Source organism: Parasteatoda tepidariorum, chromosome 1, assembly GCF_982258835.1.
Source record: "Parasteatoda tepidariorum strain Cologne lab strain chromosome 1, Ptep-v5.0, whole genome shotgun sequence".
NCBI classification, from domain to species: Eukaryota; Metazoa; Arthropoda; class Arachnida; order Araneae; family Theridiidae; genus Parasteatoda; species Parasteatoda tepidariorum.
Genome location: NC_141755.1, coordinates 106,421,647 through 106,447,266, shown reverse-complemented (window position 1 = coordinate 106,447,266; position 25,620 = coordinate 106,421,647). Strand labels below are relative to the sequence as shown.

Below are 25,620 nucleotides of genomic sequence, written 5' to 3'. Positions count from 1 at the left end.
TATTTGGCATAATTACTTTGTTGCACATCACTTGTTAACCTTGCCTTTTCGGTTGCTATTTCTAATTTTCCTTTTAACTCTTTTAAATATTCCTCCGCTGATCCTTTCATATTCAAAGGTAAAAACATATCTCCGGCCCAAATTGACTTCAAGATAGATAACGGGCCTTTCGGTTCTCTCCCGTACATTAGCAGAAAAGGTGGTACTCCTGTAGTTGCATTTGGAACTTCTCGATAAGCCCATAGTACAAATGGTATATGTCGATGCCAATTTCTTCCTACTTCTCTAATAATGTGATGTAGCATATTTTTGAAAGTTTGGTTCCATCTTTCAATCAATCCGTTCCCTTCCGGATGGTATGGCGTTGAAAATCGCGGACAAGCTCCTAAAACCTTCAAAAACTCTTGCGTTAAACTTGCCGTAAAATTTGTCGCATTATCCACCACGATTACTTCTGGAATTCCTGTCCTACAGAATATTTCGAGCAGTGCTTCACATGTATTCCTTGCCGTTAACGATTTGAGCGGGACTGCTTCAGGCCATCTTGAATGTTGGTCCATCAAACAAAGGATATATTTATGTCCTTGTGCTGATACTGGATCTAGAGGACCAATTAGATCTACGTTCACCACTTGGAATGGAAGTTCAGGACGTGACACAGGTGTTATCGGAATTTTGTCTACTGAACGAACAACTCTTCTACCTTGGCACCCATGACATGAGCTACAATAAGCTTTAATTTCCTTGACCATCCCTGGCCAATAAAAGGAAAATTTAATTCTTTGAATTGTTTTACGAGCTCCTAGATGTGCTCCGAATACTGACTCGTGGGCAATTTCTAGTATTTTACCTTTTCTAATTTCGGGAATTACTAATTGTTGTATTCTATTCCCGTCCAACAGCTCTTCATGGCATAGTATATTATTTTGTATCACATACCCTCCTTTATTTTGCTTCCCCAATTTCCATGCTTCTTGGAGAGTATCGCAACTTTGTTGTTGTATCTTGAATCGTTCGGTTTCATTTCCATTCTTTTTATCACCGCATTCACCTACTGTTGGCTCCTGCTGCTCTTCTCCGTCACTTGCACTCATATATAACTGCTCCTTTCGGGAATCTGATCTTAGCTTCATAGCAGCAGTAAAACTGGGATTGTATACTCTTTTTTGTTCTAATAATGCCTCATAAGTTTCAGCATCCAACAAAATGTCAGCATTTAACCCATTGACGGCTGCTATCATCGTTTTAATTACAGGCGTAATATATCCTTCCGTTACCAAAGCGATTTCCACTTCTTTTAATTCAGCTTTTAGACTTTCGCCAAACGCAGGTTGTAGTATTATATGTCCTTTGTAATCCACTTCCTTACCCACTATATCGTTTTTAAATACACTTATTTGTGCACCAGAATCTACTACAGCTTCGTATTCATTTCCATTATATGAAATTCTAACTTTCTTAAGGGCAGCTATTTTTGGTTGAACGCCTTTACATTTTTTGTTTCCTATCATGACTTCACCGTTAAATCTTGCAGTGACTACTTTGCTTTCGATATTTCCATTTCTGAGTACCTTAACTTCGGATACTTGCCCTTCCGATACTTGAACCTCGGCCACTTTGCCTTCAATGTTTCTTCTCCTCTCTTTATTATCTCGACAAAATCGTGCCAAGTGTCCTACTCGTCCACAATTAAAACATGTGACTGGATTTTGGGAAGAACTCCGCTTATCAATTCTGCCATGGTTGTTATGCTCATGTTTATATCCTTCACCAAATGTATGATATCTTCTACTAACCATGTTTGGTTTTTCCCGGTATAAGTTCCTATATGGTTGAGAAGCAATGAATTTAGTAGTTTGGTTATATTTCCTTGCATTCTCGTACTCATCTAACTTCTCAGCAAGTGTGTCAACTGAGCAAATTCTACTCCACTCATCAATAAAATGATTTTGTATGTCGCCAGGTACTCGTTCTTTTATCTGTTCGACAATGACAAGTTGTTTCAGGCTGTCGAAATCATTAATTTTTAGTCCCGAAACCCATTCGTTAAAATAGTTCGCCAATTCAAATCCAAAATCTCGCCAAGTGCTCTCAGCCGCTTTACAATGTCTCTTAAACTTTATTTTAAATGCTTCTGGGCTCAATTTAAACCTTTTCAATAACATACATTTTACATGTTTATAATCATTTGCTTTTTCTTCAGGCTCCCTTGCAATTAAATTCGCCATTTCTAGAGGCAATAATCCAACAAGATGCGTTACCCAATCTTCTTCTTTTATATGGACTCTTCGTGCTTGTCTTTCAAACAATATTAGATAAAAACTTATATCACCTTCTTTTGGATCAAAAGTACGCATTAATTTTTGCAATCCACCAGGTACATGTTCTCTTGCTTCTTCATTTCGAGAGCTGCTCGTCTCTCCTATAGTACCAGTATGTACCAATGAAGCTTCTATCTTCAACCTCTCCAATTCATATTCCTTTTCTTGCCGCTTTAATTCATCTTCCCTTTCCTGTTCTCGCCGCTTTAATTCACCTTCCCTTTCCTGTTCTCGCCTCTTTAATTCATCTTCCCTTTCCTGTTCTCGCCGCTTTAATTCGTCTTCCCTTTCCTGTTGCTTAATTTCATATTCTTGTCGCCTAATTTCATCTTCTTTTTGTTGGCGCTTTATTTCTTCTCTTCCACTAACTATTCTTTTTAATAATTCCTTCACAAACTCCTCTTCGTACTCCGTACTTGCCAATATAATCTTCTTTAATTCGGTAACTCTCATGTCTTCCGTTGCCGTTTCTCCTAACTCTTCCGCCAAACACTTCAAATCTACTTTTAAAGCTCTTCCTAAAAATGCCATTTTTCACCTACTACTTTCTAAACTGCACCTTCTTACAAAAAAAAATGCCACTTCCTAAACCAATTTCAAGACAATCTAAATAACTCACTATCTTCCATCAAACAACTTGAAATTCATAGAACAAACAACTACCAATCTTTTAATTCGAAATCCATTGGGGTTTCCCCGCACATTTGTCAGTCGTAACCTTTTACAAAAGAAATAACGCAAAATTCTACAAAAACTAATTCACCATTTTTTTATTCTTTTTTCATCCCTCGTCCAAAAACCAAAACAAATAGAAAAATCATATCTATAATATCAAGCTTTTAGCTCGCAACATCAGAAAATGCGTGTTATTACATCACGTGACCCTGACAGTATCGTTAAATTTTATTAATTAAATAAGTAACAAAACTGAGTAATTAAAAAAATAATCTTTTATCGATTTAAAAGAAATATGTTGACTAATATATATTTTTCGATCTACTTCGTGAAAAATCCAAGCTACCGAAAATTTTCGTCTTCGGTTGGTACAGAGCTGGCAGTATGGATCGAAAAATAGGCTGCTTTGGAAGAATCTTCTACAGAAGATCTTGGACTACTTCGGCTGTTATGCCAAACGGGATAATATATTTTGTTTTTACTTGGCATTTATTTTTATAAAACATTTTGTATTTAAACACAAATTATTTACTTAACTAATCAAAAACTATCATAATTAAAATCAAAACAACTCAATAAACTAAACAATTCAATACTTCTGTCAGATTTATTACGATAACGTTAAATCATTCAATTTGCATTCGTGAAATTTAATTCACAATTGAGTGAATTTGACGATATTGCTTTTATTTTCTTATTTAGAAAAGGGAATTATTGAACATTGAAGAAGCAACATTTACGCCTTTTAACCCGGGTGAAAAGCCGTTTCCGGGCAAATGGTGAGAGCGAAAATAATTCACTAATTTTGACAAAAGACTATAGTAACTGACCCGAAAACCGGGCAGGAAGTTCATTATTTTGGCATCAAAATTGCGTCATGCTGGCACTCTTTACAAATAATTTTTTTTCGAACGTTAATTATGCATCTTAAGGATTCAAAATACAAAAGGTTTTCATTATTTGGCTTCTCTCGGCGTGTGTCCGCCATCTTCATTAACTATTTACTTTTATCAGAAAACAATATCGGCATCTTTTCGCTTAACCGGTTTTTCTTTTCGAACGTTAGGGCTTGAAAGGAACGTTAATATTGAGTCTTTAATGGGAAGGCGAGAACGCATAGGTGGGTTTGAAAGCAGGGAATAATAAAAAGGGAAATAAATCGATAAAAAAGATGATAAAATATTAATTATTTAGAAATATTTTCGAGCTTGCCTTGTTAAGGGCCAATTGAGATGTTCTCCATTATTATTTAAAAGCTTGTCAGTTTTCCGATTTTCCACGTCAATTTAAATAGGGCCTTCTCTTAATTATGAACTTATTATAACTGGGTATTGCTACATTAAAAATGATGCCCGTTTTCTAATTAATGATTAATATTAGCTTTCTGAAGTGAATTAATTTTTAAAGTCAACGTATTATTAAATCGTAAGAAAATGAATTTTTTTTGGATTTGTAAATTCTGAAGGATATTTCACAATTTTTAGTTTCGGTTAAATCAAAATACCCGGCTCCTTTTTTAAAAGCTAAAGTGGAGTTTTTATAAAAGCATATCTATTGATTTATTTATTAGAGGGGAAATAGGGTTTAAATTTATACTAAACCATACGCCTCGTAAAACAGTACTCAATAGCCTCGTTACTCTCAGAAAAAAAAACATCTAGGTACTCAAACACAGTTTTTACTTATTTCACTCACAGCACTGACTTTAGTTCACTTACTTACAACACTGCTTAGCTTTCTTGAGCAACAATAAATATGCTTCAAATTTTAGAAAAATGTATTAAGTACTCAAGTGCCAAGTTATTTTAATAAGGAGTAATGAATTCACATTATTTCCCCCCCCCCCAAAAAAAAAAACTAACAGGTGATTTAATTAAATTGCAAATTTTGTTCACATGGAATAATTTATCTCTTTAAAGAATTGATGACTCATAAAAACTGCAGATTTTAACTAGCAAATTCATATTTTCATTCAATACGGAAAAAAATACTTCGTTGAAAATAACAAGTATGGCCATATTTGATTTAAGTGCTCAAATACATATTTTATTTAATATAGTAAAGTAAATTTGCTTTGGTACATATTTAATGACTAAATTAAAAATAAACTCATTTGTATTTAGGTAAATACAAATTTTATTTAATATATTATCATGAATACGCCCCACAATTGTAACGGAAAAAAAAAGCTTTATTGAACAAAGACATGCTAAAACGGAATTCACTTAAAACCTATTTTTTTTTTACTCACAGCTGTTATGCTGCCCATATTCACTAATAATTCATGTTGCTCCTGTCATCTTTTAGAAAAAATTAGGAACTTAGCAAAATTTTACATAAATTTAAGAATGTTAAAGATAAGTGGTGATGACTCATTAACATTTTGCTTTGTTGATTCTTATGGAAGGCTTTTTCTTAAAGACTATATTCAGTAGCTCCCAAAAGTATTCGTTTGCTTATAACTTTTAATGAAACAGGGCTCTACTCATTAATTAAAATGAATATTTCAGAATGGATATTTAATAATAAGATATTTAATTTGTTAACAAAACTGCCTGAAATATTTTAAAAACAAAAGTTTGTATCTATTCTGAAATATTCATTTTGAAATAGCCATCAATGAATAGAGCAATATTTTATCTAAAGCCATAAAGTACGAACGCTTTTGAGAGTCACTGTAAGGAAATTATACGCGACACTATTGGAAATAATGCAGCAAATTAAAACTTTTAGACAATCAGTAATGTTTTAAAACTCTTTAACATTGTTGACATCTGATGAAAATTATCCATTGTAATTAAATCTTATTGTCTATGTTGCGCTAACAAATAGTTCTAATCTCAAAATTATTGTAAATAAGCGGTGATATTTTAAAACCATTTTACATTGATGACTTCGAATGGAAGTTACGATTCGTAGTCTTTATTATAAATAATTTTTTACGAAAATAATGCCGTGTCTCAATACAATTGAAGATCAGCAGTGAAATCATTTTACATAAAAATCAATCGTTGTTGACTTCTGATAATTAAAAAAAAACAATGTTAATAGTTAGGTATATTAAAAAATAGTTCTAAGCTGAAAATTATTGTCACAGAATGGGGATATTTTAAAACCATTTTACATTGTTGACTTCGAATGGAAGTTCTATTCGTAAAATCTTTATTCTAAATAATGTTAACAAAAATAATAGTGTCTCAGAACTATTGAAGATCAGCAGTAAAATTATTTTAAATAAAAAAAAATCAAAATCATTTTACATTGTTGACTTCTGATAACTAAGCGGTGATAATAAAGCGGTGCAAATAAGCTGTGATAATTTAAAACCATTTTACATTATTGCCTTCGAATGAAAGTTCCGATTCGTGAAGTCTTTATTCTAAATGATTTTAACAAAAATAATGCAGTGTGTCAAAACTATTGAAGATCAGCATTGAAATCCTTTTACATTGAAAATCAAAATCCTTTTACATTGTTGATTTCTGATAATTAAAAAAAAACCTATGTTAATTCATAGATCCTTTATCATAAATAAATAAGATTTTATGGCTTTTTTATGATTGACATGGTGAACAAGGAAAACAAAAGTCTTTCGTAAAAGAAGTGACATGCAAACATAAAAACATCCTTCATTCTTCCATTTATGTCAGAAGCGTATGTCGATGTACTAACGATGGAGGAACAGACCAGCAGATGCCAGAAGATTATTATCGTTGCCTGAAGGTGTTTGTCTTCGAGGCAATCAATAAATCCATGAGGACACTTCCCATATTGTCTTCTGAGCGAAAAGGGAAAACGATATCAGCATTAAAAAAAGAAAACGAGATTAAAGTGGCAAAGTTATTTGCATAGCCATTTTGTTTCAATTAGTATGCTAATATTTTCGCTTTGATTTGGATATGAATTTATTTTGAGGAAAGTGAGATTTTGAATCGCCCGCTTGTTTTGCCAAACGAAGCGAAAAAGTCATCAAATTATTTTGAAACTTTTCTACTAATTAGACGCTTTTTTGTGTCACTTTGTTTTAAATATTTTAAATTTATTTAGATTGTCATTTCAAAGGATATAGTTCTTTAGATACAGTTCTTTAACAAAGCAGAGATTTTAAAACTATCGTGGCAAAGGGTGAAAATATTAATATTATAAGTTCTGGAAAATAAATAAGGAATTATGTTTATGTTCTACTAATTAAGCTTTATTTATGTCACTTCGTTTGAAGCATTTTGAACTATTTTCTTAGCGTAGTTCTAAGGAAAATAAGAGAAACAAAAAGGTAAAAGCTAAAATTACCATAATAATAACTAAAAAGAATAAAAACCAGAGATTTTCTAAAGTAAATAATGAAATATGTTTGTTTTGCTAATTAGGATTGTTTTGTCATTTTATTTGGAAAATTTAATTTTTTGTGAGGGAAATAATAAATATATTTAAAGAAAAATTAAAAACTAGTTATTTTAAAAATTTAAATATTAAGATCATTCATATTTTTTGTGTAGTAAAAAATGAATTACGCTTATGATATATTAATTAGTGATTTTCTTATATCACTATATGTGTATGTAAAACAAAAACTTAGACCATGGAATAATACCAGAAACTTTATAGTGGTTCTTTCCCACAGGACCTTCGAACTAAATTTATAAATTTATCTTTAATTGATTAATTAAAATTTAATTAAAGTTATTAATGTAAAAGTTTTAATTAAAATATTTTTAGAGATAATCGTATGCGATTTATGTAGTACTAAATTACGGGACACTCAATACCTACTGTTTGAATTTGTTTGAGCTTTTCGATATTACTGCGTTATTATTTATTAACTTATCCCATGATATTTCATTCAATATTAATTTTTTTGATGGCATTGTATTTTCCAATCTCTTTTTAATATTCAGAAATTAGTGCGCACATCGGGGAAAAAAATAACGTAACTGAAGAAACAAAAAAGGTAACTTACTAAAATATGACGTATTGTCCCAATTAAAAAAAAAGGGAGTGCAAGTTTCTTAAAAAGAACACAGAAAAAAGTCTGCGCCACACAGAAAAGTAAATTATTTTACTAAAAACGTAACTTACTACAAAAAGTAACATTAAAATATGTCGTGAAACATAACATAAGACGCAGGTTTTTAAAATCAGAACTCTCATATCGTCAGCAAGATTTCTGTTCTAGACTCAATTCAAATTTTATGTTTAAAAAAATGGACACTGCACGAAATGTACAGTTAAGAGAATGGACTATTTAAAAAATTAGGTATACCATTCAAACTTGATTTCCCAACTTCTCTTATAAAAATTGTTCTTTTTTTAGAGAAAAAACCGAATGCATCGAAATAAACACCCATTTGCCTGAATTACTTTGTGCATTTTTTTTAAAAACTTATTTTTTTAAAAAACTTTTGTTATTAGGTTGTCTAGGGTTCTATAAATTTATAATAGTGGTATTAAATATATGTTGTTACAATTTAGATTTTTTAAAACTCTTTAATCCTTAAGAGGACGCCATACCGATGAAGAAAATTTTCCTCGCAAATTCTCTTTCTTCATTACTAATTTAAAATTTAAAGTGTAGAAAAAGGGAGTTCAGATAAACCTAGAGAAGTTTCAAACACTGAAAAAAAAATTCTAAAATATATACAAATAAAAATACATTAGGAGATGATAACTTAGGATTACGCAATGGAGAAGATCTCTTTTAATAATTTGTCTGCAATTTAATATTTTTAAGTATTTTTTCAGCTTACTCTAAGTTTGCTTGGACTTTTAAATTAGCAATGGAGAAGAAAGAGAATTTGCAACGAAAATTTTTCTTCCGCTGTGTGGCGTCCTCTTTAAGTGTTCTAAATACGAATAGGTCACCAGAAAAGTGTCCCGCAGTGGACTGACTGATCGTTAAGACACGGTTCCCAACAGATCACCGAAGTCAAGCATCACTGGCTACGGTCAGTGTGCGGGTGGATGACCACTTGGATCAGCCTGCGTAGGGACCGAGGGTGTGCGGTATGGGTCCTCGTTAAACTGTTCTATCGTAAGGTGCTCGACTTTGCGTGCTGGTCGTCGGGCTACCGAAGCGGGGGTGTCATCCCCTCTGCAGAGGATCAAAATTGTGATGGCATGTATTCGGATCATCCTCAGGGATGTTTCCCTGACCGTCGCCAATAGCCCATTGTGCAGCTCTAGTGCGACGTAAATGAACAGCAACAACAAGTCACCAGAAAAGTTGCACCTGTCTCAGCTAAGCCGAACCCAAAAGCAAAGTACTTTGCTCAGTAATAATTATGCTTAGTGTTTAAAAAAAAATGAGGAATAATTAAGTACGGAATTCCACATTTAGTTACTAAATTTGGGTGGAATATGAAAGACGCATTTTTTTTTTTTGCTGTCCCCATCTCTTTCAAAAAAGCGCATTTTGAACTGTGTCCAGAATTAGAAGCTCCCCAACGGTATTAAAAAAAATATCTTACCCGTATACCGAGAGGAAAAAGCTTGAAGAAGGCACACTATTCCACTTAAGGCACCAAATATGAATGTAGAACATCGACGTCCGGTACATCGGAGTAAAGACATGGTTATGATGACTGCCATCATTTCAGCTATGGCACACAGTGCAAAGTTCAGTTGTATACTCAGTACAACTGGCATGAACACAGAATAATAAGTAAGACCGATGCATGCAGTGGATGAGAGTGATCTGAAAGGAGAAAAACACATTCAATAAATATCACCGAATGGAAAATAAACTGAGATAGTATGGCTAGCAATAATGCATGGTCACCAATGGAAATTGTGAAAGCGATGGCTCTTACGTTTAATATGTAAATTAACTTTTCCAATGAGTTAAAAGTTTTTAAATTCCAGAGCTAGATTTGAAGAAAAATCAGATTCCATAAAATCTATTGTTAAAAATATAATACGCAGAGTACAGACAGTACAAAATAAGCTTATCTGCACTGTCTACGTTGTTGAATAGTTGCCCAAATAACAATTATAAAATTTAAATTTCATAGTATAACTTAAATATATTTATAATTCATAAGAGGATATACCATGTCATCCTTGATCTATCAAAAGGAACCTCTAGATTTACTAATTTTAGTGGTAGTTACGCCAGATTACTCATTTTCCAGAAATTTATCTGTGATAAAATTCGATGAACGAATACCGCTAGCTGATTAATGTTAATTTCTTATTTTTTTCACGCATTATTTTTCTTCTTGTAATTTTCTTTTTTTTCTTGTAAATTTCTTTTTTTTCCTTGTAAATTTCTTTTTTTTCTTCCTTGTAAATTTCTTTTTTTTCTTCCTTGTAAATTTCTTTTTTTTCTTCCTTGTAAATTTCTTTTTTTTTCTTCCTTGTAAATTTCTTTTTTTTTCTTCCTTGTAAATTTCTTTTTTTTTCTTCCTTGTAAATTTCTTTTTTTTTCTTCCTTGTAAATTTCTTTTTTTTTTCTTCCTTGTAAATTTCTTTTTTTTTTCTTCCTTGTAAATTTCTTTTTTTTTTCTTCCTTGTAAATTTCTTTTTTTTTTCTTCCTTGTAAATTTCTTTTTTTTTCTTCCTTGTAAATTTCTTTTTTTTTTCTTCCTTGTAAATTTCTTTTTTTTTTCTTCCTTGCAAATTTCTTTTTTTTTTCTTCCTTGCAAATTTCTTTTTTTTTTCTTCCTTGCAAATTTCTTTTTTTTTTTTTCTTCCTTGCAAATTTCTTTTTTTTTTTTTTTCTTCCTTGCAAATGTCTTTTTTTTTTTTTTTCTTCCTTGCAAATGTCTTTTTTTTTTTTTTTCTTCCTTGCAAATTTCTTTTTTTTTTTTTTTTTCTTCCTTGCAAATTTCTTTTTTTTTTTTTTTTTCTTCCTTGCAAATTTCTTTTTTTTTTTTTTTTTCTTCCTTGCAAATTTCTTTTTTTTTTTTTTTTTCTTCCTTGCAAATTTCTTTTTTTTTCTTTTTTTTTTTTCTTCCTTGCAAATTTCTTTTTTTTTTTTTTTTTTTTTTTCTTCCTTGCAAATTTCTTTTTTTTTTTTTTTTCTTTCTTGCAAATTTCTTTTTTTTTTTTTTTCTTTCTTGCAAATTTCTTTTTTTTTTTTTTTCTTTCTTGCAAATTTCTTTTTTTTTTTTTTTCTTTCTTGCAAATTTCTTTTTTTTTTTTTTCTTCCTTGCAAATTTCTTTTTTTTCTTGTTATTTATTGGCCGGGAGAATTGTGCTTACTTTAGTGGATTTTTGAGAGCTATTTTGTAGGCAAATAAACTATTTAAAGTGTACCATTCATCAATGTTAGCGAGTTCATATCCAGTCGGAGGTGACCAACATGGGGGATATAATTACCGACTATACCGACCTTCATCGATCAAAAAGTACTTCAAAACAGAATTAAGTTAACATGTCTTATATACTAGAGAATCGGTATTTAATAATCTTAGCTGTAGTTACGCCACAATTAAACCTTAAGAATGACTAGTGGAGGGGTTCCAGCATATCGAGTGTCTGACAGCAGATAAGATTTCAAATAGAATATCGTAGAAAATTTTAAAAAAATCATACTTTATAATTTATTTTTGGGTAGCAAATTTATTCCATTTAGGCAGGAATTTCAGACATGCTTATAAGTTTGGGTTGCGATTTTAGACATGCTTATACACTTAGGTGGCAATTTTATACAAGCTTACACTTTTAGACAGTTATTTTATGCATCTTTGCCACCCGTTAACTGGCAAAATCAACGCGACTGAAGATTATACAGCCAGAAATTCTTATCAGCTGTAGTGCACTTACGCAGAAAAAATCCAGCTATTATAAGACGTTCACGCTATAACGTGCTATAACGTGCGTGCGCTATAACGTGCGCTATAACGTGCGTGTAAGACGCGAGCATTTGAAACTGAGTTTAAAAATTCTGCTTTTTCATATTTTATAGCTCAGGCGCTATTAAACCAGTTTCGATAAAATTTTGAATAATGTTTTCTAAATAGTTAATAAAAACTATTTATTTATTTTAAAATATTTCGAAAGTTTGTAAAAGTGAAACTTTTTGTACCTTACAATTAAAAAAAATTCGACATTTTTTTGAAGAAAATAATTAACAATTAATAAAAAAAAATATTTTTTCTTCGAAATTATCTTCGAGCGCACAAATTTTATAATTGTTGACTAAAATATCTTTGACTAGCTTAAAAACCTCCCAATACGATGGGAAATTTAATTCGCTAAAAAGTAGCATTAACTTAAAGCAGGGGTCTGTTTAGAAGAAATTTCGGACCCTTCACAAAATGATTTTTCTTTTAATCGGACCCTTCACAAATTTGTTTATCTTCATTATTGTTTTGTTAATCGAATAAACCCTTCCCAGGAAGGAGGGGGGGGGGAAGAAAGGCAGATGTAAACGAACTAAATTTTGTCTTCGGCAGACGCTTCTTCCTTTATTCGTCCGAAATGAATATTCTGCGTTCAGCAGTATAGGCTAAATATCAAATATTTGTATGTTGCATCGCTAATTTAGTAGCTGCAATTGCTGTTTATGCTTTAAATTGTAATTTTTTAATTATAATTTTACAGTGTTGAGAATAATCTTGTATGTCTTTACAATTTAAGAACTCCTTGGAAATGTTTTTTTGCAATAACGTACCCTATTTGCACAAATTCACAAAAGCGGACCCTGGTTGAAAGAATGTGACTTAACGTTTATTTTATATTCACAAATTACGAGTAATTTTTTTTAACAATTTTACCAAAACGGACCTTTCTCAATGTCTGGACAGACCCCTGCTTAAAGAGATCTAAGGTTTTGACAGTGTATCTAACTGAGCTATTGGAACCATAGTTACGAGATTGCAGCATCCGCTATTTCAAAGGTCAAAAACCCAAATACGTCAAATAAAAGTTATGCTTATTCAGAGAAAATATAACGATATAATATAAGGAGAATATAATATTACACTATAGCAATGTAATAATGTAACAATATATTGTATGAAATATAACAATAATATTTTGAGGAAATATAATGAACGTAACTTTGTATTTGATTTCATAGCTTAAAATATCTAGAATATTTTTGGCCATCCACTTGAATCATTAAAATGGACACTAGCTTCTGAAAATCCAATGATTAGAACAAAAGCTATTCAGTGTTTTCTTCACTATGAACAGAAAGTGCGGCGGGAGTTCTTCATATCTTTCAGATAATGAGTAAAATAATATTTGATACTCCCCCCCCCCTCAAAAAAATTAAAAACTCCGTTTGCCAAGAAAATATACCATATAAAATATATCACCTTAAAATATATTTTGTTTCATTTTGTAAACTTATTTTGATACTTTCAGAATAAAATTTAATATTAGCGGATTGAGATGTTACTCAAATAAAATTTCGCCGAAAACGAAGCCTGTTTAAACATGGCTTTCTGTTTTCAATCTTAAGATTTCGTGTGGGCTTCTTCACAAACAGAGTAGGGAATGTATTATAGTATAAAGGCACTGATGTTTAGACCGAGAGTAAAACAGAATTGTTTATTCGACATCGATATCTCAAACAAATATCGAATACATTCTGAATAAAAGCGAATTTTTTTACCGTTTTAAAAATACTCTTAGTTTTATGCATTGATTCTACAAAAACCGCGGGAAAATTACTTGAAAGAAAATCGTTTGGAATCTTAATATTTATTTCTGGTATTTATTTATTTGGTATATCATATGAGATTAATTTAAGGTTGTGTTAAAATGTGTGTAGAAATTGATTTCGAAATAAAAATGTTAAGTTTATATTTTGTAAATTAAAACTTAATGAAATCTCCATAAATATAGTCAAACGATTTTAAGGATTCTTGCTTTCCTAGAAATCTAAAAGAAATTTCGTTATCCACATTGCTTTCGAATTATGTAATTACAATGTCAGGACTTTTAAGAACAAAATTTCGTGAGGCAGACAAAAGTAAGACGAATTATGAAATAATGAAACATGCGACGCCAATATCAGGAAAGTCGCTTGTGTATTTTACTTTTATTTTAGTTTATTTTAGAACAGAACGGAGACTTATGTTTGAAGACTTTAAAATACCTTGTAGATGCATTCTAAGAGCGGATTAATAAATCAATAGGTTTTAGTTTATATTATATAACCTTTGTTGAACAGCCGACCTAATGCAGGGTTTACGGCTACTAAAGTTAAACTCCATAACCTTGTAATTTTGAATCCAATCCAGAAGACAAGGGAACTCCTGGATCAAGTATTGGGAGATATTTCCTTCGTTTAGGACTTTTTGTTGCAACTTACCCAGATTTCTGTTACATTGAGAGGAAAACCTTCCACGATTAGCCTGACGGCACGGGGACTCTAACCCATGATCCGTCTACCTCTGAGGATATATTAAGTCAGCACTGTGGTCAGTTCGAGCAAGTTGTGGAATTCGAATTGCACAGCTACCGCTGGGATCGAACCCGGGTCACCTCATTGGGAGGCGAGCGCTCTATCAATAAGTTTTTTATTTTATTTTATGACCGCCGTTGAACAGTCGACCCAATTTTTGGGTTTACGACTACAAATGTTCAACGCCGTAGCCTTGTAATTTTGAACCAATTCAGAAGACAAGGAAACTCCTGGATCGGTACCCCCAGAGGTATTGATTTGTTATGGGAACATGGAGGACTTTGAGACTCGACAGATTTAAAGTGCATCAGTCACCATTTACTACACGGGGAGTCTTCGATCAGCAGGGACCGAACCCACGAACTCTTGGACATGGGCCCGGCACCCCACTGACCAGGCTATCCTGGCCTAGTAGCGACAATTTAATTTTACATAGATTAACTAGCAGCGTTACATTACAGCCACAAAAAATGGACATCGACAATAACAGTACAATATAAAATAGCTAGCCACGTCACAGGTATTTTTTTCCCCCTTAATTTTTTTTTTTTTAAATTTTTTTATTATTTTTTTTATTTATTTATTATTATAATTTTTTTAAATTTTTTTTTTTAACATTTAACAAAAATGGCCATCACGGGTAGCTGAAAAGCTCCGGACTCACTGTCTGTCCCCAGGGACTGGGAGCAGGGTCAGTGGTGAGGCTTGTGTGGTATGTATGTTTTGCTTATGTTGTGTTGCGTGTTTTCGATCAATATGTTATGAATTTCATTTTCTTTTTTTTGATTGTTCTAAATTACATTTTAAATTAATCTATAGGTTACTCTGCTAGTTTAAATTCAGGCCGCTCAGCTATTCCCGGACATAAGAGTTGTTTTTATTTAATAATTTACTATAAATTATACTATAAAACAAAATCCAACCCCTCACATCATTTCGATGGATTTTATAAGCAAGTATGTTTTAGGTTTAATATACTTTTCACAACTGACAGAAAATTGAACGAAATCGCTTACGCTAGGTTGACATCCAATATAGCCATATGTTAAAAAAAACCTCTTACGTATTGACATCTGAATATATCATTTTTCAAATAAAGTATGAAACCTTGGAAGAATTCAAATAATTTTTAATTTGCTTTTAGGAATTCTAGTGGAGCCATATTTTCAACCCAAAATAAATTGCAACAAAATATGTGTAATTGGCCCTTGTCACGCATACTTACAGTTGTCTAAACTGTTTATTTTAAATCAATTTTATTAAAATGTACAACTTGCTGTGAGTGCTTCAAGATAACTGAAACTTGTTAATTTAGTTTATGTTGTTGTAGAGTTACGCCTTATAAGTAGAAAACGTGAATTATTTATTTTCTCTAGACACTAAACTTGGGAAAGAGTTTAAAGAGTCACTTGTGTATCAAGTCTTAATATTTTGAGTTTACGAACGCAATTTCGGGCATAATTAGCAGTGAACATATATCGACCAGAAATTTAATGACTATGGGGAATTAGGGCAAGAGGCTTTTGTATTTACCTCTTAAGAACTTCATCTTGAGAAATTTATAGCTTGAGTTAAGTAAATTTTATATTTTTAGATAAGGATGAGATCGTGAAATAATTTTGAAGGTAGAATAAAGCTAAGAATGAAGTCTGGTTAAATGATAGGGTTTTAAAGTAGATAATCTTAATCGTTATAATAGATTTAGAGTTGTAAAATAATTTATGTATTTTTGTGCTTGTTTTATCAACTAAAATTGAAGCTGCTAAAGATGATATTATAAAAGTGATAAGAATCTCAAATCGTAAGAGTCCTATCATTAAAGTCTCTCTCAGTAAAAAGATCAATCTTAAAATAATCGTCTACTTAAAATTTAACTGTCTTTTTAGTGATTTAATTACAGTGCACTCCCGATTATCCGGGTTAATCACCGGGACGGGTCGCACGCGGACAATCGAAAAACACGGATAATCCAAAAACTCCTTTTTATTAAAGAAAAAATGAACATCAGTACAAAAAACATAAAAATTAATTACATTTGCATGCTGTATAACATCAAACTAGGAATTTAACATTTACTGCTTAAGAAAATGTGTAATGCGTCTTAGCTTCTGCTGTTTGTTCATCTCTTGCCGTATATTGGCACATATTTTACGAACCGTAGTAATGTCACCGTAATCAAATCCTCGTTCTCCCATATAATCAATCTCATAAAGTTTCCACAGATTCTAGAGCAGCAGAATTAGGAATTGTATTTCCCTCATTTATTGAATCTTCTGCATCATCACTATTTGATTTAACACAGTTAGTAACAATTTCCTCATCTGTTACATACTGGAAGTCAAGCTCACATACATCACTTTGAAACAAATTTTCCTCATCAAGAAACCTTCGATTTCTTTTCCTTGTTCAAAAATACTGTTATCATATTCTTCAATATCTGAAGAAGATTGTTCATCAAGCGATCTTTCTACAAGATAACGATTTTACCTTTGACCATGATATTCCATATACTGCAATCCAATAATGTATATTGCTTTCGAAAAGTGTTATAACTTCATTGCAGCGATTATTATCAATAAAAACATTAGATTCATATTTTGTTAATAAATGGCGAGACTGATTTGACAAAATTTCTATTCATATATTTTACATGCATCATAATCTTGAAAATGTTTCTCTTTAAAAATTTTTTGGGACTCCGAAAGGAGCACGGATAAACCGCAAACCGGATAATCCGCGCACGGATAATCGAGAGTGTACTGTATACGGTTCTAATTAAGCTACAATCCATATTGCAGACTGATAGTAATAAATCTAACCTACAGGCTTACTATCTAACCTAGGGCAGGGATGGCGAACCAATGGCACGCGTGCCATTTATGGCGCGCGACACAATATTTTGGGCACGCCACCGATCACAAAGTTGACTATGAAGCATATTAACAATTAAATTAAAATTCATAAAAAATTAACAAAAAAATTAGCAATTCCAAAAGAGCAATTAATAACCATAAAAAAACAAGCTAACAATAAATAACTAGCAAAAAAATTAACAGTTCTGCTTAAACTAACATCTTATAACCCTAATATAAGTTATTTGTCATCTAATCTGCAACAACAGAAATCACACTGATATTTTAAGTTGAATTATGCGTCCCGCAGTGGACTGATCGTTAAGACACTGCTCCCAGCAGATCACCGAAGTCAAGCATCACTGGCTACGGTCAGTGTGCGGGTGGGTGACCACTTGGATCAGTCGGCGTAGGGACCGAGGGTGTGCGGTATTGGTCCTCGTTAAACTGTGCTACCGTAAAGTGCTCGACTTCGCGAGCAGGTCGTCAGGCTACCGAAGCGGGGGTGCCATCCCCTCCGCAGAGGATCAAAATTGTGATGGCATGTCTTCGGATCATCCTCCGGGATGTTTCCCAGACCGTCGCCAATAGCCCATTGTGCAGCTCTAATGCGACGTAAATTAACAACAACAACAACAAGTTGAATTATGTGTTTAATTGAGACATTGCAAAAAAAAAAATTTTTTTTTCGTTGTAAATAAAGAGTTTTGAGTTGATAGTATTTAGTATTATTATTTACCCAATAATCAGGAAGTCAAAACTATTTGTCGGCACGTCTATGACCTCATTAAAAAAATTTGCAGAAAGAATGGCACGTTGGTGCATAAAGGTTCGCCACCCCTGGTGTAGGGACTCAGAGTAATTAGCTATATCCCGTAGTCTGATAACAATTAACCTATTATGAATTGTGTATAAACTGATAGTAATTTCGCTGTAGCCCATAGACTGATAGTAATTAAGCCATAACCTTATACTGATAGTAATTAAGCTATACCCCTTAGACTGATAGTATTTAAGCCATATCTCTTAGACTGATAGTAATTAAGCCATGACCCATTAACAGATAGTAATTAAGCCATGACCCATTAACAGATAGTAATTAAATTAAGCCATGACCCATTAACAGATAGTAATTAATCCATAACCCATAGACATATAGTAATTAAGATGCAACCTATAGATTGATAGTAATCATGATATAACCTACAGTGTATAGGCTGACAGCAATTAAGCAGCAACCCACAATTAGTTGACAGATAATAATTAAATTAGAATGCATTTTTTGCCTACAAATGTTTTGATAAGAAATAAGACATGTTTAACAAAGGCTCGAAAGTTCAGATTAATTATCAAAATACTTTAAAACTTAACATATCATTTTTAGTTTCTGTTTGATAATTATTTATTTTTTTTAAGTATTTTAATGAATACAACTTTAATTTTTCAAGTAATGTAAATCAGAATTCTTTAAATTTTGCTACTTTTATATGAAATAAATTTAGGCTTAAGTTCAAGTATCCTGTTGATTTCGATAGTGCTCTCAAATTAAAAGTACAGTATCGCAGTTAGGCCTTCAAAATTGAATAATTTTTATAATAGTATAAAATTAAAATTAGTTTCTTAAATCAAGCAAACTCATATACAGTATTGTATGAAATAGAGCATGAAACACCATTGTCTTTTTCTGCGTTAAAGGGAAAGTTTTCCAAACACGGCTCACTTTCAAACAATATTTTATTTTCCAAATTTGCGCTTATTTGTAGTTATTTAGATTTAAGAGATGGTTATTTGGATGCCACAATTGGCATTACATATTTATTTCCTACCTTTTAAAATATCTTTAATTACTTAAGCTCATTTTTTTATTAATAGTTATATTTAAAATTAATCAAAGACTTAATCTTTTAAGCCAGTGTTTCCCAAAGTGTGGTACGCGTACCCCCAGGGCTACGGGAACAGTTCAGCTGGGGTACGCGTTCTTATGCGAAATATATTGCAACAAACAAAATTTCAAATTTTTTTTATTTAACAACAAAGCAAGCCATGAAAATTTACGATTACGTATTTTTCTAATGGCTATTTTTTACAGAGTTAATAGTTAATAATTAGTGGTGTCAACAGCCAGCTTTGATTTTTAACTTTTGTGCAATTTTTTTTCTAGTAAAAAAAATTCATTTTTAATTAGTGGTACACAGCGTTACGAAAAATTTAGAAAGGGTACACAAAAGTCATAAGTTTGGGAAACACTGTTTTAAGCCAACATAAAATGTTTATTTATTTCATCGATCAATGTAAGAGATATTTTTTATTTCAATACTAATGTAGATTTATTAATTCACTGCCGCGCCTAATCGAAAACAAAAATCTATTTAACTTTTTAATTCTAAATTTCTAACCGCAAAAATGTTTCAGTAGCATGGTTGTAATAATTCCCATAAATTTATTGGCGACTCGTGATCGCCAAGGTATTAAACAGCTCCCTGCATTAAACCCAATCTTGATATGCGGGGTTGGCTTTGTTTTGGCTATGTTATATTTTGATAATTTGCCAATTTTGGAGCTCCTATCTGTGCCTCTCCTGTGTCCGTGGGAGCAAATTACACGCACTTTTAATTTGGCTTTTAATTAGACAGGTCATTGGGTATTTGTCTCCCATGGCCTGTTCTTATTAATATTACTATGCAAAATTTATTTAACTGAAATTCTTATATTTATAATATAAGATATATTTATATTTTGTATCTCGAGCTCTATATATTTATTAAAATAAGAGCTTCATATTAGTCATGATCCGGTTTTCATTTTAAACTGTTATTTTGGTGATCTCCTGTTGTCATCACAATCTTGATTTGGTCCAGTATACCATACACAGAGATGGCAACTGCTCCGGACACGCAAAAAATAATTAATAAAACGGTATACAACTACAAGTAGATTTTACAAAAATTTGACTATTTTTGCTTGCTTCTTAAAAGGAATAGCATATCATTCGCATTATAAAGTGGTGAATTATATAAGCCTACGAATTATTTAGAAATAGTGGTGAATAAAAATCTACTAAATGGAATTTATAAAACCAATAATCACAATTGATAAACTACCACTTTAAAGTATAAATTTGCTGTCCGGAGCAAGTTGGCATCTCTGCATACAACTTCCAACACCCCGAATTACCATCTCAACATTATTCATCATTGAAATTTATTTAATTTACAAAATCAATAATTTATAAATTTTTGGATATAAATGAAAAAAAATTAAAACTGCATTTTTGGATTTTATATTTTAGTACAAATGTAATTCTGGATAATCTTAAGATAATTTTTAATAACTATTAGACTGTTTTTTACATTAAAAAAATATCAAGATATATTTTTGCTTGCATTTAGAACAGCGTTTCTTAACCTTTTTCGTGTAAAGGACCCCTTTTAAGATTTTTGAGAAGTCACGGACTGCAAAAAAAAATTGCAAAAAACACAAATTATTAGAAAACATTTAATTTTATTATTTTAATAGTACACAAAATTTTTAATGTGAAAGTTGTTGCTGCTTTTCCTTAACGTTTTTATTGTCACAAGTATGGAAATCCCGCTTCGTAAAGATACACTGTAGCAAACGGAATTATAGTTGCAAACTGAAAGCCGGTTGGTGGATGATGTTAAAAATATGGCAGGGATATTAGAAGGCTGTGTGCAGTCCGCGCGGAATATTAAATATAGAAAAAAAATATATAACACATGCGTCGAAGGGTTAAAAAATATGCATCATCTCAATTGGTGTCCAAAGCAACTCTTAGTTTTCGTTTTTCCTAGTGCATTAAACATGTTTTTAAAATGTGAGGCAAAGTCAAATAAAAGTACGCTAATTGAATAAAAATTATACTGTATAAATTTGTCTCTTTAGTTTTATGTTAGTCATTTTTATTTATATAAATTTTTATTAAGATAAGAATATATAAAAGGAGCACCGGTTTGTCAAAGGGTCAATATTACTCCAAAATGAATCTATTGACAGACTTTCGTGGGTCGCGTCTGTAGCAAATCCTTTATGTAATGTATGCAGTGTCTTAAAGTAATGAAAAAAAAAAGATGTACTTACGAGATGAAGATGAGTAGAATGACTTTTTTTCGCATGTTGGATGTGCTCAGAAGATCACATAATGTATGAGTGCCATTTTCCTTATCTTCTTGTAATGCAAGCTCCACTCTGAATCTTCTCTGCAATGTAAAAAAAAATATTCACAAATATTAACAAGCTTCAAAAACATTGCATTAATCTTTCATAATCTAAAAAAATGGACAAATTTCATTAATTTTTAATGCTATGGTGTATGCAAGTATCTGATTATAACTTCAGAAAGTATGAAAAATACCAATGAAGGGCTTAGTTAAAAAAAATATGGGTCACAGTAAAGGTAAGGGTGGGATCAAGAAGAGTGGCAAACACTGTTGAGTTATTTTCTCATGCGCGTTATGCTTATGCTCGTTTGATCATTCTGTTCAGAGATTGTGCAGCTAGTTATAAACACAGGATTTATAACTTAGGTTATTTATAAGAACAGAAGTCACTGTTTAGCAGTAAGTGAAGTTTCGAAATTCCTACCCACTTTTCGCCAAACAAATGGTCTAAAAATTCAGATTATTTTTAAACAATATGATAAATTAATTCTTTTATGAAAATCAGTCTTTAGGATCAATTTTCAAATCAATTTTAGAAAAATATATTTCAGGAAAAATAATTTATGAATCAAAATTATTTAGGAAAAATAGTTAGGAATCTGGAAGTGAGTCACCCTGGAAAGGATTAAAATCAAACATATAAGTTCCCTTTCGAGAAAATTAATTTTTCACGTCCCTGATTTTTACTGCTATTTAGTTAATATTATGTCTCTGTAACTATTGCCTCTATGTTAATATTATTTGTGTAAATTAATATAAAAACCGGTTTATAAAGTTGAGTTAATTTTGTTATAAAAATAGAAATATTTATTCAAAAGTAAAATGGTGTAATTACTGAATGAATGTCAAGTTTTCATAAAATGACTTTTCAGACATATTTATGAACTTTCCTCAAACTGTTCGAATGAAATTAGTATTATATTATATTAAGATTAATCTCCTTCACATTTTGTTGAGAAATTATTATTAAATTAATTTAAAAAGAAGCAAAAGTTGTAATGGCTCAACGGTTAAAGGAAACGATGGGTCATCAAAACGGATAAAAATCCGATTTTTCAGTGTGGGCTAGAAGCTCATACAGCTTCAGATGGATGGGTATCAGCTTGTCTCGGAAGTAAATGCGGCCTGTGTGCAATGCTGATAACATTACCACAGTTATGGCGTTGGTTTCAAAAGTACGGAACTTAAACCACCATGACTCCTCCAGCTAACAGTGAGTTATTGCTGGAATTTTTTTTATTTATTTCAGCAATATACCAGCAATATTTTCAAGGAAAAATGCTTGATTTTAGAATATTTTGTACTAATTTGTTTTTAAAATTTGTGTTAAAAAAAAACCAATTATTTGTTTTACGTAATTTGGTATGCGATATATATAAGTAAAAGTTATTTTGATGAAAGTTTAGGAGCGAAAAGTATTATAAAGAGGACGCTGTAAAACCAGTTTTGAAAAAGAAATTTTGAATTCAAAAATATAATTTGAAGTTCGTATTTGATATGCAAATTAAAAATATTAAGAAATTTTCAAATAAATTTGTTTTTAATTACATTAATTATTTCTTGTTGTCATTGTCCTGAATTTATAAGTTTGTAAACGGGAGAAGTGTAATTATCTGTATAACAAATATGGATGTTGAAGAATTAGTTTTTTTTGTCTCTTACAGATATTTGATACGTGTATAATAAACAACTAAATCTAGATAAGTTTCAAAATTTGGCCACCTATGAAAAGCTTCATATGCAGGTGACTTCGACTTTCACATGAAATGAAAGTTGCTCAGTGAAGCATTAAAGTATTTCGGTAAATACCCCTCCGGTAAAAATTGTTTAGAACAGGGAACATTGTTTATCAAATTCATTACAGTATGTAAAGTTTTAAAACAATTTCTTCGTGAGACGCAAAAATTTGATGGAAAACTCCGTAATTTTAAAAGCTATTTTTTCTTGAATAACATTCGTCTAGGTGTATAGCAATGATTATATTTTAAAAATTACGTGACACTTAAATCTGTTTAATTTAATGTATATGACATTAAAGTTGGAAACTTTTTAATGCTAGAAACGGTTTAAGTAATAACCTTTTAGATTTAGGGTTATCGAATCTTCCACTTAATGTTAAAATAACTAAATTTCATAAACTTTGTCTCTAAAAAAATGAATCAGTTTTATAATTTTTTTTCTTCACTGATAAAAATGTATCAATATTGCAACCATATTATTGAATCATAATACGGTGCACATGCTATGACTGACCATGAATTGAATTGAACCATGTTTTTGATTATATTGAACTATAATAAGATGCAAATGGGCTGTGAAAATGATTTCATTGAAATCAAACCATAAGGTGCGAACGTGCTGCATTTGTAATTAGGTGTTAAAATGAGCCATGTTCTGATTTTGTTCATAATGCTGTGCAAAAATGCTGCGACTGCAATTCGGTGTTTAAGTGAGCCTTGTTTTCGTTCAAATGGAACTAACTTAACAACATACTACGATTGCATCAAATTTGAACTATAATATTGAATACGATTCAAAATATATAACAGAGAACTAATTTAGAATATTTTAATAAAATGGTTTTCGGAACGGAAAATTTGATTTTTGATGTAGGACTCTCGATAATTTTCTATTGGTTTTAAAAACCGAATCATTAATTAAAGAATGAATAATTAAAAAAATTATCGCCACAAGTTTAAAGAGGAATTCTAAGTCTATCATTATTTTAAAATGAGTTGAATTTTCCTAGATTTGAGATTCTGCAATTTGGCAATGATTTGATGAAGAAATTTCGCACAAATTTTTAGTTATATATTTTTTTCTTCTTTTTTATGCATTTGATTTGCTGAGCATTGAACCTGTTTAATATCTTATGTGTCCCAAAACACCACGCTTTGCTGTCGATATATTGAAATGATCATTTTGCGACGCAGTATTTCGGGAAAATTAGACAACGATGGAATAAATATTTTTCAACAACAAATCATCAAAACATCAAATTTTCCAAAATATTAACGGTGGTATAACAGTGGACATGCTTCAAGTGCTTAAAAACAAAAACCCATTTTCAATACTCGCCAAACTGAAGTGAGGATACAAAAATAGTTTGAATCAGAATTAAAAATTGTGAACAAAAATTGGAGGAAAAAAAACTAGATAAACTTCTAAGGCGAGAGAGTCAAATTAGAGCAAAATGCATTTCCACATGGATTGGTTGAGACAGTAGAGGTGACTATCCACTTCCATAAGTGAATGAAAATGCATTTTTCCATAATTTCCTTCTGTCATGCAATGCGGTTTTTCTGGTTTTGTTTTTTAAACTTTTTTGTCACTATCACCTACCACGGTTTTCTACTTTTTTTCTTCTTCAATATTTTAAATCAAATACAGTTTTCAAATCTTCAAATAATTTCTACTTCTGTTTCTTTGGATTATACAATTAACTAATAAATCTCACTACACTTAAGCGTTTTCTTTCTCCAATCAATTTACACAACAGCAGTAAACAGAAGCGGTACGTATAACTAAACAAACTAATAAATGAATACCACAGACAAGTACTGAGTTTGAGATTAAGTTTATTGCTCTGTAGTCCAAAGAAACAATTTGACAAATAACCATCATTCTGAGCAATTTATCCCATTAAAGAAGAAAAAAAAAGATGAGGATTTGCAACTATCGAAGCAGCATTTCTTTTATGTGATTAATATCTTCTGATAAAAGTGTTTCCATGTGAAGACTTCTTCCTTTCTGAGATTTATCCCAACCGGTTACTTTGTCATCCTTAAAAGTGATAGTAAGCTTCGGTTGCTCAATTGAAATCGATATGGAGTCATTCAGGTTGACATTACAAGAAATGCTTTTTTTTACTCCTTACTTGCGGATCCGTAACTGCGTTAATTTGTTAACTACGACCAGTCACAAAAACAATTTAACCCCTTAACGATATTTCATCCTTCTAGTTATAATTTCAATAATTGATCATAATGTCAATTATAAGTTTATAATTATTTAGAAATATTTCAAATTCAATCAGTTAAAAGAATGATAAAAATTAAAAATTTATGTGCCTAAATATTATCCGGCATTTTGTTACAGTGACGGCACCAGACTGCTTATGTGGCAACATTGGTCAGTTAAGGTTTAATATGCTTAGACTTTTATTTTTTAAATAAAAGATGTTCCATAATATCCAATCTTAATATATAGTTTTAAGATTCTTGTCGTAAACTAAAGTG

At 31.2% G+C, this 25,620-nt stretch overlaps 1 protein-coding gene across 1 annotated transcript in view; it reads right to left on the bottom strand.

Annotated features, from left to right (window-relative positions):
- Positions 1-25,620, bottom strand: part of LOC107444471 (beta-alanine transporter-like) — a 293,044-nt gene that overhangs the window by 75,783 nt on the left and 191,641 nt on the right. The window contains exons 6-7 of the mRNA XM_071179361.2: positions 21,303-21,421; positions 9,461-9,687 (exon numbers count right to left, since the gene is read on the bottom strand). Of these exons, the coding sequence (XP_071035462.2) occupies positions 9,461-9,687; positions 21,303-21,421 (346 nt within the window). The remainder of the gene's footprint in view (positions 1-9,460; positions 9,688-21,302; positions 21,422-25,620) is intronic.